The sequence below is a fragment of the Heteronotia binoei genome, chromosome 12 (genome assembly GCF_032191835.1).
Source record: "Heteronotia binoei isolate CCM8104 ecotype False Entrance Well chromosome 12, APGP_CSIRO_Hbin_v1, whole genome shotgun sequence".
In the NCBI taxonomy this organism is placed as follows: domain Eukaryota; kingdom Metazoa; phylum Chordata; class Lepidosauria; order Squamata; family Gekkonidae; genus Heteronotia; species Heteronotia binoei.
This window is the reverse complement of record NC_083234.1, coordinates 83568388-83583779: the sequence shown is the minus strand read 5'-3', so window position 1 is coordinate 83583779 and position 15392 is coordinate 83568388. Positions and strand designations below refer to the sequence as shown.

Here is a 15392-nt window from a genome sequence, read left to right as displayed (position 1 = left end):
GTGATGATGTACTAGCTGCTCTCCCATCTTCCACTTTAATCTTTCTTTCCAATAGTTGTGCTATTACAGATGATATGGGAATGGTGTGATTGGTTAACAAAACCAAAACTGTGAAACAGTCAAGATTAGGGGTAGGCATGGATCAAAATAAATTGAGGTTTGTATGGATCTGCAGTTCATGGGTTTCCCAGGCCAAAGACCATGAACTTCCACAGATTCTGGCCATTAAAGTGACTTTGCGATGCACTAGAATGCCCCTCCTCCCAGGCTAGAGATGCCAACCTCGCAATGAGTCTCCAACGGACTCTCCTCTACTTGCCCTCCAAGTTGCATGCTTGGGGTATTCAAAGTGCAAAAGGGAAGGAAAGGAGTCTGTCAAAAGTCTGTCCGAAGCTAGAGGAATGAAAGTCACAACAGACCTCTCTGGGATGCCCCTTTACTTGCCATCCAAGTTGCATGCAGGTTGGCATGGAGGAGAGAGAAATCTATGGTCCAATGTGCAAAAAGGGAGGGAGTCTGTCAACCCCCCCAAACGAGCTAGAGCTGAGGACATAAATAGCTTAGTCCACCTGGCCCATGAGACTTCAGAGTCTTTCAGCACTGCCATTTTCAATCTGCCACACCTACTCTGATTATGGAATGGACGACTGGTGCCTCTAACTGGCAGGGGCTCCCAGGGGCCTCAGGCGAACGTACCGGTGGCCTCAAGACAAAATCTCTAGTACAAAAGTCACCCAACTTGTATTTTTGATAGAATGCACAGAGTGACTGCACAACTTTGTTCTTTTAAGATACTGTCCCCAAAGTACAACTGCTAGCTCACTACTTAAAATTTCCAGGGACATTAAAACAACCTTCAAAAATCACCCAACAGGGGTGACATCATGCTTTTCTGTCCATGCCATGTCCCATTATAGATGTCCCATTAGTTTTTTTCAGAGGAAAACTGATGCAGAAAGCACAACAGTCAAGCATTATAGCTATTTTTAGGCTGCACAAAAATGGTCTTCACTTATGAACATTTACCTCACCACAAACAGACACATTCTTGAAGAAATAAATAAATAAATGCCAACAACATTAGTATTGTTCATGTTTTCTAACATGTTAGATTTGAAGTTTGGGTATTTGTGAACCACTAAACTCTACTGATAAAAAAGAGGATTTTTGGATGATAGTTTAAATTTGGAGCAAGACACTGTGGGAAGGGTTAGTGAATACTAGCCAAATACAATGTGTGTAGTTTTTTCAATTTTTTCTTAAAAGTTAACTTGAGGTGGCCATTAGGGAAGTGCAACCCCTCACCCCACGCCACACAACAATGCTATTTTTCAGTCCAGGTTTATTGGACTTTTTTTTTTTTGCATTTCTGAAAAATCTTGGTTTCCAATACTAGTATGGTATTTGGATCTGGGATTTTCCAGAAACTCTGAATTTTTCAGGTCCAATAGACCCTAGATGAAAAATACCTTTTTTTTTTAAAGCCAGCCTGACTCTGGGGCTGGCTTCGCTCCACCTGCACAGTGGTTTAAACCGAGCTACAGGAGAAGCTGGCCCCAAGATCTGAGTGCAGCAGCAGACCTGGCGGGGAGGTCCTGCACAGGACCTGTGTGCAGCAGGGAGGCAAGAGCGAATCAGCTGGGGTGGTGGGAGCTGAGAACTCTGCTTTGCCTTGGCTGGGGCTGGCTTCTCTCGCAGCTCAGTTTAAACTGAGCTGCAAGAGAAGCCAACCCCCAGCTGAGGCAGCGTGGAGTTCTCAGCTCTCACCGCCCCATCCAATCATGGGCTGGCTCCTCTTGCAGCTCAGTTCTCCTCTCATCCTTTCCCTCATCCCCTTCTCTGAATTGTTTAAACCGAGCTGCAAGAGGAGTCATTTGGTTTAGCTCAGGAGTGGCCAAACTTGCTTAACATAAGAGCCACATAGAATAAACTTCAAATGTTTGAGAACTGTAAGACATGAACGTCAGATGTTTGAGGGAGGGAGGGAGGGAATATAGATGAGGGGATGGAAGCAGGAGGGGGACATAGAAAGAAAGCAACTTTAATTTTACAAGCATTCTCCAAGCTGCCGGCTGGCTTGGCGAAGTGATTTAAAGAGACAAATGCCTTCTCCAAGCTCGTCAATGGGGTGGTTGGGGGCTTTGAGAGTCACACAATATGTGTTAAATAGCCATATGTGGCTCCTGAGCAGCAGTTTGGCCACCCCTGGTATAAGTGAACATCCCTGAATAAAAGCAGAAAAAATTCGTCTTTCTTTGGGTTAAGCTATACCAGTAGTCAGTCAGATTCTCTGATCTGTATTTGGTTTAAATAATATCCCAAAATACCAGTATTTTTTCAGCCTGGCTTAAGCTGAATGCCACACTGTCACTAACCCACAGCGCCTCCCACATCAGACACAAAAGGAGCCAGAGTGACCCCAAGTGCCATGAAAAGCAAGTTCTTAAACCCCACTGAACATACTTGGTTAGCGGGCCAGGGAATACTCTCATCTCCTCTTGTTCTGAAGAATGCTGCAATATCACCTGGAAGACAGGGTAAAAAACTGTTCACATGCCCCAATACTGCAGTTCTAAGCGTGCTTATTTTGAAGTCAGCCACACAAAATGCAATGGGACTTAATGGGAAGAATATGTGCCATTATGATTGCTCCGCACTTCAGGGTCTGTCAATTAAGTAAGCAGCATCAGGCATGAAAGACAACTTATTTTGTCTGAAAACACATGGTGTATCTCATCACTTATGCTGTAATTTCCTTCCTTCTGAATAACAATGAAGTCCTTCCAAAGTCTATATTTCTCATCGTCCATGTCTACTCAGGTATTACAGTTAAACAACATTGTTGTTGTTCAGTCGCAGAGTCGAGTCCGACTCTTTGCGACCCCACAGAACAAGACATGCCAGGCCCTCCTGTCTTCCACCATCCTCCGAAGTCTGCTCAAATTCGTTTTTGTTACATTAGTAACGCTGTCCAGCCATCTCATCTTTTGCTGTCCCCTTCTTCTTTTGCCTTCTGTTTTTCCCAGAATCCGGGTCTTCTCCAGTGAGTGCTCCCTTCTCATTTGGTGGCCAAAGTATTTGAGCTTCAGCATATGACCTTCCAGGGAACAGTCAGGGTTGATTTCCTTTAGGACTGACCGATTTGATCTTCTTTCAATCCAAGGGACTCTCAAGTCTCCTGCACCACAACTCGAAAGCATCTATTCTTCTGCACTCGGTCTTCCTTATGGTCCAACTCTCACAGCCATATATTACTACTGGGAATACCATCGCTTTGACTGTACAGACTTTTGTTGGCAGGGTTATGTCTCCACTTTTTATTAAACTGCCTACGTTTGCCATAGCTGTCCTCCCAAGGAGCAAACGTCTTTTAATTTCATGGCTACAGTCAGCATCTGCAGAACAAATTTAGACTATACCTGATAGGATTCAACCTACAATTTGGGGAAGAGGGATAAGCGAAAGGATGAGAAAAGAACCCTTCCTACCCAGGGCCAGGATACTATACAAATGTCCCAAAACAAATGGGATGGTGGTGAAGGAAGCCCCCAAAATGGGAAGAGCCTTCAAAGTACAGGTCTCCAGCTGGCCTGTTTTTTTCCTTATTTGCCTTCAATACTGTGAGGCAGCTCACTAGTGTTATTGCCCTACTGATGGGAGAAATACATGGTGTATTTGCTTATGTGACTGAAGCTGTTCTAAACACAGTTAAGAGTCCAATGGCACATTTAAGACCAACAAAGTTTTATTCAGGGTGTGAGTTTTCATGTGCATGCAGAATAAAATGGAAACAAAGATAACTATCTTATATATAGAAGGTTGGCAGTAAATTAGCATACAGAATAATGAAGGTCTTTTTAACAGATTAAAAGAACAATAAGCTTAAAAAGAATAATAAGCTTGGTTACATGGCTATCACATGCTGGGTTCAACTGGGGGGGGCAACATCACGAGGACATAAATATGCTGCAATTGAAGACTGAGGTGTAAAGCGGATGAAGATGTTCTACTTCACTTTTCTTCCAGGGGCTCAAGGCAGCAGCTAGTCACTAATACAATCAAAACTATATATACGCATTAAAAACAGCACAGTAAAATTGCAGGGCCACATAAAATTTCTTACACTTCCAGAAACAAGTTCTGAACTGAAAGTCTTCTGAAACAAGAAGGCCATCCTCTGAACTTTGAACTCAAGACAGCAACCTTATCTGGCAAGCAATTCCAAGTGGTGGCACACATCAGTGGGCCCCCCAGTAAGACTACTCTGGAGCACAGCTCTTCAAGTCTAATACCAAGGACTTCCTGCATGCCTTGGAATGGTTTACATTTTTTATGTGCACTTTTATCTGTTGGAAGTCTTGGGCAGCGGGGGGGGGGGGGGGCGCATATGTGAAATCTGAGTGCCTACAGCTGGCAACAGCTGTACATGTTGTTCCTGGAAACTGTGTGCTCAGGTAACTCATTCCTGTTTCTCACTTACCTCCATGCTGCAAATCTCAACCAAAGCAGGCTGTCCCTCAGAGGGAAGGTTTGGTAATACCTTTATTAGGTAGCCTCCAGGGCCAAATCTTGCACATATGTGAGGCACAGAAAATTTCTCAGGTGTCAGAGGTCTTGAAGGAACTACAATAGAAAAGATTACCAAAAGCCAGAGTAAGTCCCACTCTCCTGTAAAATCTGTTCCCCTTTCAGAGCTCTGGGCCATGGACAAACCAGATGCACAAGGCAGCTAATGGCTTTGCTTAGAATTCTGTCAGCCTCCCAGATGAAAGTGAACCACTATGTATGTGTAAACTATCACTAAATTAAACTGCTGTACCAGAAGACTGGAGAGTAGCAAACATAACACCAATTTTAAAAAAAGGGATCCAGAGGGGAACCAGGAAACTACAGTCCAGTCAGCTTAGCATCTGTCCCAGACAAATCTGCAGAAACTGTAAACAAATATCCACTCTTAAAGAAACCAACTTTTACCTAGATGCCTCTAGAGGTCATCTGTAAGGGTGACCATCGCTGTCCCCATCCCATGACCAGGGCAGAAACTGGACTGGGAGGGGTCAACGATAGATGCATCATCCAAGAAGATCTTGAGCTGCTCAGCCACCGCCCTCTCATCTACCTTACCCAGAAATGGTAAATTATTATTATTAGATCAGGGTGGATTGGCACTGCCATTATTGTTAGATTTAATGGCAGCATTTGACATGACCTACTGCCTCACCAACATAAGAGGTTCAAAGGACTGCCCTTCAATGGTTTTCATCCTCTGTCCATGGTTGGGGACAGAGGGTGGTACTTGAAGAGAGGTTCTCCCTGCAACACCCACTTAAGAGTGGTGTGTCACAGGAGTGATCCTCTCACCCATGTTGTTTAACATCTACATGCACCCCCTCACTCAGTTGGTATGGGCTGGGATGTCACCTATTCGTGGTTGACACCCAGCTCTGTCATTGGATGGCTGCCTGGAGTCCACCCCAGCGAATTTGATCAGGTCACTGGAGGCCATAGCTTGTTCGTTGCAGCACAGCTGGTTGAAACTCAATCCAGTGAAGACAGAGGTCCTGTACTTGAGTTGGGGGGGGGAGGGGTTGAGGTGGGGATCAGGCTGCCCACCCTGGATGGTGGCCCAGAAGCTGCAGAGCCTGGGAGTGATCCTGGGTCACCACGGTTGATGGCCTGCCTTCTTTTATTTTTGTCAGATCAGGCAATTAGCTCCCTACCTCTCTTCCCAGGACCTGGCTACAGTGACCCATGTGGTGGTCACTTCCAGGCTTGATTACTGTAACTCAATTTACACGAGCTTGCCCTTGAGATTGATCTGGAAGTTTCAGGTGGTACACAAAGCAGTGGCACACCCACTGATGGCACTGCCTATGCAGGCATGCATTTGGTCAGTATTGTGCCACTTACCCTGGCTACCAATTGAGTACTGGATCCACTTCAAGGTGTTGGTATTAACCTTTAAAGCCTTACATAGCCTATGACTGACATATCTGAAGGAACATCTCTCCCCATATGTGGCCCGAAGAGCCCTGCACTCTAGATCAATATGTGCTGGTTATCTCTGGGCCAAAGAATGTCCATCTTGTCTTGATCAGGGCCTTTTCTGCTCCAACTCCAGCCTGGTGGAATCAACTCCCACTGGGGATCAGGGCCCTTGCAGGGCCTACTACTGTTCCACAGGGCCTGTAAAACAGAGCTGTTCTGCCAGGCCACCTCAGTTGGCCTCTCTGCTCCAATTCCCATCGACTGAAGTACCCAGTGACTCCACTTGTGTGGCCTTAATAGGCTTCTTTTTTGTAATTGCTGCTACCTTTGAAATGTTATTAATCTACTATGATTTATTGTAATGACTCTTTGACTCTGTTTTGTTGTAATCCACCCTGAACCGATTTGGGGAGGGTGGAATAAAAAAACCTGAATAAATAAACAAATAAATATAGAATTGTTATGCACAGAGAAGAACAAAACCTGCTGAGAGAAAATCAGCATGGCTTCTGCAAAGGGAAGTCCTGCCTCACCAATCATTCAGAATTCTTTGAGAAAGTGAACCACTATGTAGACAAAGCTGACCTGGAAGATACTATGTACTTGGACTTTCAAAGGGGTTTCGACAAGATACCTCAACAAAGACTACTCAGTAACTTAGCAATAATGGGTTAAGAGGATGAGACCTCTTACGGAATAAAAATTGGTTAAATGACAGGAAACAAAGAGTAGAAATTAATGGACGGTACTCAGAATGGATGGAAGTAAGCAATAAGTAAGAATTAGTGTTGGGACTGGTACTATTTAATTTATTGATAAAATATCTGCAACTAAGAGTTAGTACAGTGACCAAGTTTGCAGATGACACAAAGTTCTTCAGGATGGTAAAACCCAGGCTGGCTGTGAAGAGCTCCAAGAGGATCCCCGCAAGCTAGGCGAATAGGCAAAAATGTGGCAAGTGAAGTTCAGTGTCAGGTGACAAAAATTCCAGCTTCAGGTATAGGCTAATGTGGTCTGAACTTGCTGAGACTGAGAGGCGAAAATATCTTGGGGTTGTAGTGAGTAGGTCAATGAAAGCGTCAACCTAGTTTGCAGCAGCAGTGAAAAAGGCAAATTCCATTATGGGTTATTAGGAAACGGACTGAAAATAAAATGTCTGATATTATAGTGCCGTTCATAGATCTATGGTGTGGCCCCATCTGAAATACTGAGGGCAGTTCTGGTTAATGTATCTCAAAAATGACACTGCAGAACTGGAAAAAGCACAGAAGAAAGCAGCCAAGATGATCAAGGGCTCGGAGCAACTTCCCTATGAGGAAAGCCTGAAGACTCCAGGACTTTTTAGTTTAACAAAGAGACAACTAAGGGGGGAACATGATAAGAGGTTTATAAAATCATGCATGAGATAGAGAGAGCTGACAAAGAGAAATTTTTCTCCCTCTCTCAAACTACTAGGACTCAATGGTATCCTATGAACCTGATGGGAAGTAGATTCAGGATGAACAAAAGGAAATATGATCTTATGGCCCTCCGCCTTGCTGACATTGGAGTTCAGGGGATTGCCATAAAGTGGTTCTCCTCCTTTCTCCATGGTCGGGGACAAAGGGTGGCACTTGGCGAGCAGACCTCCAGGTGGCGCCAGCTGGAATGCGGTGTATCTCAGGGAGCTGTTCTCTCGCCAATGATGTTTAACATCTACATGCGCCCCTTGCCCAGATTGCCCAAGGTTTTGTGCTGGGTTGTTATCAATATGCAGATAACACCCAGCTCTATCTGTTGAGGGACGGCCACCCAGACTCTGCCCCGGGTCATCTGACCTTGGCCATAGAAGCTGTGGCGGGATGGTTGAAGCAAAGTCAATTGAAGCTTAATCCAGCTAAAATGGAGGTCCTGTACCTGGGCCGGGGGGATTAAGAATCTAGCTCCCAACCCTGGATGGTACGTTCTTAGTGCTGGCTCAGAAGCTGAAGACCTTGGGAGTGATTCTGGATGCCTCACTTTCAATGGAGGCACCAGTCACAGCAGTTGCTCGGTCTGCCTTCTACCATCTTTGGGAGGCCAGGCAGCTAGCGCCTTACCTATCCCCCCAGGACCTAACTACAGTGATTCATGTGATGGTCACTTTCAGGTTAGATTACTGTAACTTGCTCTACGCAGGCTTACCCTTTGCAACTGATCCGGAAACTCCAGCTGGTGCAGAATGCAGCTGCTCGGCTGTTGATAACAGTGCCTAGCTGGGCACACATCCAGGCAGTGCTGCACAAACTGCACTGGCTACCAATGGAGTACTGGATCCATTTCAAGGTTTTAGTTTTAACTTTTAAAGCCTTATATGGCCTGGGACCGACAAATCTACAGGACCGCCTCTCCCCATATATGCTCTGGAGAACATTACAATCTGGTACTCAACATCTGTTGACCGTCCCTGGTCTGAAAGATGTCCAACTAGCCTCAACCAAGGCCAGGGCCTTTTCAGTCTTGGCCCCAGCCTGGTGGAATCAGCTCCCCTCAGGGATCCGGGCCCTTACTAAATTGTTACCTTTCCGTAGTGCCTGTAAGATGGAGCTATTCCAGCAGGCATTTGGTTGAGGCAGCGGGCGTCCTATTCCATCGGCTGACCCTATGCTGCGACACCACCTCTGCTACAATACTGATTTTATGCTATCTATGTTTAGTATATTATGATGTCCCAACTGAGCCGCCAAATTGTATTGTCTACTTTTATTGGTTTCAATTACTGTTTTACCGTTTTAAAATGTTGTTATCCGCCCTGAGCCCATCTGGGAAAGGGTGGAATATAAATTAACTAAATAAATAAATTTACACAGCCTTTTTGGTATAGTGGTTAAGTGTGCGGACTCTTATCTGGGAGAATCGGGTTTGATTCCCCATTCCTCCACTTGCACCTGCTGGAATGGCCTTGGGTCAGCCATAGCTCTCGCAGAGCTGTCCTTGAAAGGGCAGCCTCTGGGAGAGCTCTCTCAGGCCCACCTACCTCACAAGGTGTCTGTTGTCAGGGAGCAAGGTAAAGGAGATTGTGAGCCACTCTGAAATTCGGAGGGCAGGGTATGAATCCAGTATTTTAAAAAAATGTGGAATCAGCTGCCAAAGGATGTAGTAATGGCTACAGGAATAGACAGCTTTAAAAGGGGATTAGATAGATTCATGAAGGATTCCAGTACTCCTGGGGAGGGGAAGGTATGACGGTGGGAACAGACAGAACTATAAAGGAAGGAGGCCGAGACATAACAAGGCTCGGCCCCCTTCCAGCCTGCGTCCCATCCCGACGGTGACAGGTAGTGGAGCCAGGTTAAAATACTCACCTCCGTCACTGGTGTTATGCAACGCCAGGTCCATAAATAATAAAATCTATACCCTTTGGGAGTTCCTGTCTGAACGGGATATGGACCTGGCATGCGTGACCGAGACCTGGGTGCATGACGGGGAGACTGTAGCTCTCTCCCAGATGGCGCCCTCAGGATACTCGGTCTTTCACCAGTCACGGACTAGCGGGCGGGGGGGAGGGGTGGCTCTATTCATACGAGAGGCTTACTCCTTCCGGGCCCTCCCGGCCCCAGAGATTGAGGGTATTGAATGTGCCGGTCTGGCGTGGGACGTTGGGGAGGGGTTGGCGATCTGGCTGGTGTACCGACCGCCTAACACACCAGCTAGCGCCCTACTGTCCCTACTGGAGGCCGCAGCAGGCTGGGCATTGGAGCATCCGAGGCTCCTGATCCTTGGTGACTTCAATGTCCACGCCGATGACGCGACCTCCAGTCAGGCGATGGACCTGGTGTCATCCATGGCGACACTAGGACTCTCCCAAATTGTTACAACGCCCACTCACCAGGCGGGGCACATGTTAGACTTGATCTTCACGGCGGGAGTTTTAGTGGACGATGTTACTGCTGAAGCAGTGCCATGGCGGACCACTATGCCCTCAAGGCTCGTGTGGATGTCCCACCCCAAGCCCGTTTAGGCGGCGAGCATATTTTAGCTCGCCCGCGGAGTCAGATGGATCCAGAACGGTTCCTGACGGCTCTACGGGATCCCTGGCTCCCTGGCGATTCCTTAGATGACTTGGTAGAGTCTTGGAATGACAGGCTCTCCAGGGCCATCAATGAGATCGCACCTAGGCGTCCTCTGCGCCCCCGCCAAAAGTCGGCACCCTGGTATAACCAGGAGTTGTGGCAATTAAAGCGTGGACTCAGACGGCTAGAGAGGCAATGGCGGCACACTCGAGACGAAGCGGTTAGAACATCTTATAGAGAAGTAATGAAGTCCTATGAGATGGCAGTCAAGGCCACAAAGAAAACATACTTTGCGGCTAAGATTGCATCTGCAACTTCGCGCCCGGCACAGCTGTTCAATACAATTCGGACCCTTATAACTCTGCCACAAGGCAGACCAAATTCTAAAGAATTGGAGATTGGCTGTGAGGCTTTTGCGAACTTTTTTGCAGATAAGGTTGCATCGCTCCGCCACGACTTTCCCGCCATATTGGAGACAGTATGGGAACCTGAGGCTCCGTGCCTGTCTTCAGAGTGTGTCCTGGATGGTTTCAGCGCTCTCAGTCTGGAGGAAGTTGACAGGATTCTCGCATCTGCTCGCCCTACAACTTGTAATCTGGACCCCTGCCCCTCCTGGCTTATTAAAGCTTGCCAGAGGGAGCTCAGATATCCTGTACAGGATATCATAAACAGATCCCTGATGGAAGGGCATTTTCCAGCACCTCTGAAAGAGGCTGTGGTCCGCCCTCTACTGAAGAAACCAACTCTAGACCCGGCCGAATTGACACACTATCGGCCGGTTTCGAATTTACCCTTTTGGGGTAAACTCATTGAGAGGGCAGTGGCGTTGCAGTTGCAGAGTTTTCTGGAGGATGCTTCCGTTCTCAACCTCCATCAGTCCGGTTTCCGTCCGGGTCATAGGACGGAGACGGTGCTGGTCGCTCTGATGGATGACCTCCAGTGGCATCTGGATCGAGGCGGCTCGGTGGTGCTGGTGTTGTTGGACCTATCGGCGGCGTTCGATACAGTCGACCACCAACTGCTGACTTGCCGTCTCGCCAACGTGGGGATTCAGGGGTTGGCCTTACAGTGGCTCTCCTTGTTCCTTGATGGTCAGGGACAAAGGGTGGCAATTGGGGGTGAGCTGTCCCAGAGACATGCGCTGAATTGTGGGGTGCCTCAGGGGGCAGTTCTTTCCCCAATGTTATTTAACATTTACATGAGCCCCCTTGCCCAGACTGCCTGGAGGCATGGGCTGGGTTGCCACCAGTACGCTGATGACACCCAGCTCTATCTACTCATGGACGGCCGGCCCGACTGTGTCCCAGAAAACCTTGACTGGGCATTACAAGCCGTGGCTAGATGGCTCAGGCTGAGTAGGCTGAAACTAAATCCAGTGAAGACAGAGGTCCTTTGCTTGGGTCGCCGCGGTCTGGGGGGGGAAATTCCCCTTCCAGCTCTTGATGGTGTGCCACTGACAATGGCGCACAGGGTCAGGAGCTTGGGGGTACTACTTGAGCCTGCCTTAACTATGGAGGCCCTGGTAGCAGCCACTGCTAAGTCCGCATTTTTTCATCTTAGGCGGGCGAGGCAGTTGGCTCCCTTCCTGGAGCGGGACAATCTAGCAACAGTGATCCATGCAACGGCCACCTCAAGGTTGGATTACTGTAATGCCCTCTACATGGGGCTGCCCCTGTGTCGAACCCGGAAGTTGCAGCTAGTGCAGAACGTCGCCGCTCGGCTGCTACTAGGGCTCCCTAGACGGGAGCACATTCAGCCGGGCCTTCGGGGACTGCACTGGCTGCCAATAATATACCGAGTCCGGTACAAGGCGCTGGTTATTACCTTTAAAGCCCTATATGGTCTAGGACCTGCCTACCTTAGGGACCCTCTCTTCTCATATGTTCCCCAGAGAGTACTGCGTTCTGGCTCCCAAAATCTGCTCATAATCCCCGGGCCAAAGGAGGCCCGGTTGAAGTCAACCAGGGACAGGGCCTTCTCAATAACAGCCCCTTGCTGGTGGAACCAGTTACCGGAGGAGGTCAGGGCCCTGCGGGATATTGGACAATTCCACAGGGCCTGTAAGACAGTCCTCTTCCGGTTGGCCTATAACTGACCAGCACCCAAACCACCAAAACTACCAAAATACTGAAGGAAGCTGATAGATAGCATAGTGCTGGATTGATGTACTGATTTTTAATGTATTTTAATGTTTTAATCTCTTAATTATATAAACTGTTATTGTATTTAAAATTCGAATTTTATTGTTAGAATCTCTGTGTTGTAAGCCGCTCTGAGCCCGCTTCGGTGGGGTAGGGCGGGATATAAATCAAATGAAATGAAAATGAAATGAAGATGGCAAAAAAAAAGTTCCAGGATTCCTGGCCAAACTGGCCTGGAGAAAAATTGCTGACTGACCCCAAAGTGGTGAACAGCATTCCTTGGGCATGTAAGAAAGGGCCATGAGAACTAAGCACTGATGCAACCTCTCCTGCCCTCCTTCCCATGGCCTGCCTAAGTTCACAGGATCAGTATTGCTGTCAGATGGCCATTTAGCCTCTGCTTAAAAACCTCCAAGGAAGGAGAGCCCACTACCTCCCAAAAAAGCCTGTTCCACTGAGGAACTGCTTTGTCAGGAAGTTCTTCCTAATGTTTAGCTGGAAAATCTTCGGATTTAATTTCAACCCATTGGTTCTGGTCTGACCTTCTGGGCAACAGAAAACAACTCTGCACTATCCTCTGTATGACAACCCTTCAAGTACTTGAAGATGGTGATCATATCATCTCTCAGTCATCTCCTCTACAGGTTAAACATACCTAGCTCCTTCAACCTTTCTTCATAGGACTTGGTCTCCAGACCCCTCACCATCTTTGTTGCCCTCCTCTGGACACATTCCAGCTTGTCTATATCCTTCTTAAAATATGGTGCCAAAAACTGAACACAATACTCCAGGTGAGATCTTACCAGAGCATAGTAAAGCGATACCATCAGTTATAAGGCAACAAAATGGCCTCCCTCAACATTTTCACTTGTTCTGCAAAATCCTCTTCTGATTAAGTGTGACCTCACATTTCAACTAACACTTCTCTAGACTTCTGATCTCTGAGTCAATTATGCTTACACAGATCCTCCTCAAATCTTCAGGAGGAGAGTCCATCACTTTCCTGAGAGAAAGATCTGAAGACACATGATGCAGCTGGAGTGCTGGAACCCAGCAGATGCAGAATGCCTGAATGGGAGACAGCCTGAAAACCACACCTCAGCTCATCACATTGAGCCTCTTAAAGGAGTGGGAGGAGAGCCAGTGTAGCATAGTGGTTAAAAGCACCAGAATCTAACCAGAAGAACTGGGTTTGATTCCCCACTCCTCCTCTGCATGAAGCCTGCTGGGTGACCTTGGGCAGCCACAGTTCTCAGAACTCTCAGCCGCACCCACCTCACAAACTGCCTGTTGTGAGGAGAGGAAGGGATGGTGATTTTAAGTGTGAAACAGGCCTAGTGCATTCTGCTTTTTGCACTTTGGCTAGCTTGCAAGAACGTCTACCTAGCAATATAAAAAGCAGCTCTTCCCTGAGACAGAAACTGCATTCCAACGTTATCAATAGGTTGACATGATACTAGCTTAGAGTGAGAGCAGGGGGCCTTCTACCCCCTCCAACCAGTTTGGACTGGACATTAATCTTTGTGCAAGCATAATTAACTGTGCCATAGTGCTCAGCCTATAACAGATTGCCACAGTGCCTTGACCTAGAATAATAGAGACCTCCAGGGTCATCTAGTCCAACCCCCTGCACAATGCAGGACACTCACAAACACCTCCCCCTAAATTCACAGGATCTTCATTGCTGTCAGATGGCCATCTAGCCTCTGTTTAAAAACCTCCAACCTATCAAGGAGTTTCATGTCATGCCAATGCTTTTTACGTCTGCTTATGAATAATGTATCAATTATTCTGTTTGTACGCCAACATATGCCAATGAGTCACCTAGGGTATTCAAGGCTGTCAAAGGTCTTGGAAAGTGGCTATGTTGGTTCAGCACTGCCTTCTCTTGTGCAATAAAGAAAATTCTTTCTTCACCCTACTGAGCACAAGCTGTCTCATCTTTTGCTTGAGATAATCAGATACAGATTTGTACAACATAAGCCACTTTGAGACTCTTTAGGGTAGGGAGACATCGGGTATAAAAACCTTCTCTTCTTCTTCTGGGGCAAAAGTATAGTATGATCCATAATAAGTTACCCAACATTTGAGATGAAAGGGTGGAATTATGGACCTTTCTCAAAAACCTACCACTAAAATATTTTAAGTAGTACCTTGTTCAGCTGCTGGCCAAGTGGATTTGGCTAGATAACTGTATTCCACAAAAGGTGCCTGGCTTTCAAAGCTGCTGTACCCCCCATACGAATACTCAGCTTGGAGAGGGGCTGGCTGGTTAGCAACTTCATAGGCACTGGTGGTCAGGTCATGATTGCTTCGATAAAGTTGGCTCTAGAGAAGAGATACAAGTACTTGCATTAATACAGAGAACTGTAGCAAAGAAAGGGGATGTCAGAGGGGCTCAACAATCTGGGAGCCCAAGAACAAGGCTTCCCCATACCAGCCCTTCCACCCAGGCCTGCAAGGCTTGGGCAGGACCCAAAGGGGAGGAGACTGTCCCTCATGACGAGTAAAAAAGTTGTGTTGAAGATAATGTGAACTGCACACCAGGATGGAATTGAGTTAAATCAAACTGATTTAAATAATGATTTAGATCACTAGTCAATAAGGCTTTACATAAATTATGGTTTTCTACATAAAGGCTAATTCTTGTTGGCCTTAATATTTACAATACAGATGAAGGTCAGAGAGCAACTTGGAAAGTGGACATGTTGGTTCAGCACTGCCTTCTCTTGTGCAATAAAGAAAATTCCTTCTTCACCCTACTTCACCCAACACAGAAGAAGGTTTCATTTTAGTATAATAATTTTTTAGGTTAGTTTTAGTCATATAGATCATTATAAAATCACTACAATGTGAACTATCTCCAGTTTAATATGCTAATCATTCATATTTGGACAACTTTTCTGCTGTACTTTATTAGAAGCATAAAAATAATCATTAACAACCATTTAAATTGTTTTATTTAACTAAAAATAATATTATATAGCATATTATTTTTTTATTTACTTACACTTCCATGATGATATACTCATAAAGACTTCAAGATTTCTGTAGTATTCTGCTCAAAAAGTTTCACTTTCATTTGTACTGCTTGCCTCTCCCTCCTCACATTTAGCTCTTAACATTCCACCCAAACAATATTACATTAATTTAACTTCTTAAAACTTAGTACTTAACAGATAAGGAGTTGGTTCTGTTGCAAAGATTTTCACAGGACCAATAAGACTGAAGT

At 46.4% G+C, this 15392-nt stretch overlaps 1 protein-coding gene across 1 annotated transcript in view; it reads right to left on the bottom strand.

Moving 5' to 3' along the window:
* SEC16A (SEC16 homolog A, endoplasmic reticulum export factor) overlaps positions 1-15392 on the bottom strand; it is a 62253-nt gene that overhangs the window by 32419 nt on the left and 14442 nt on the right. The window contains exons 7-9 of the mRNA XM_060251732.1: positions 14314-14488; positions 4481-4623; positions 2464-2525 (exon numbers count right to left, since the gene is read on the bottom strand). Of these exons, the coding sequence (XP_060107715.1) occupies positions 2464-2525; positions 4481-4623; positions 14314-14488 (380 nt within the window). The remainder of the gene's footprint in view (positions 1-2463; positions 2526-4480; positions 4624-14313; positions 14489-15392) is intronic.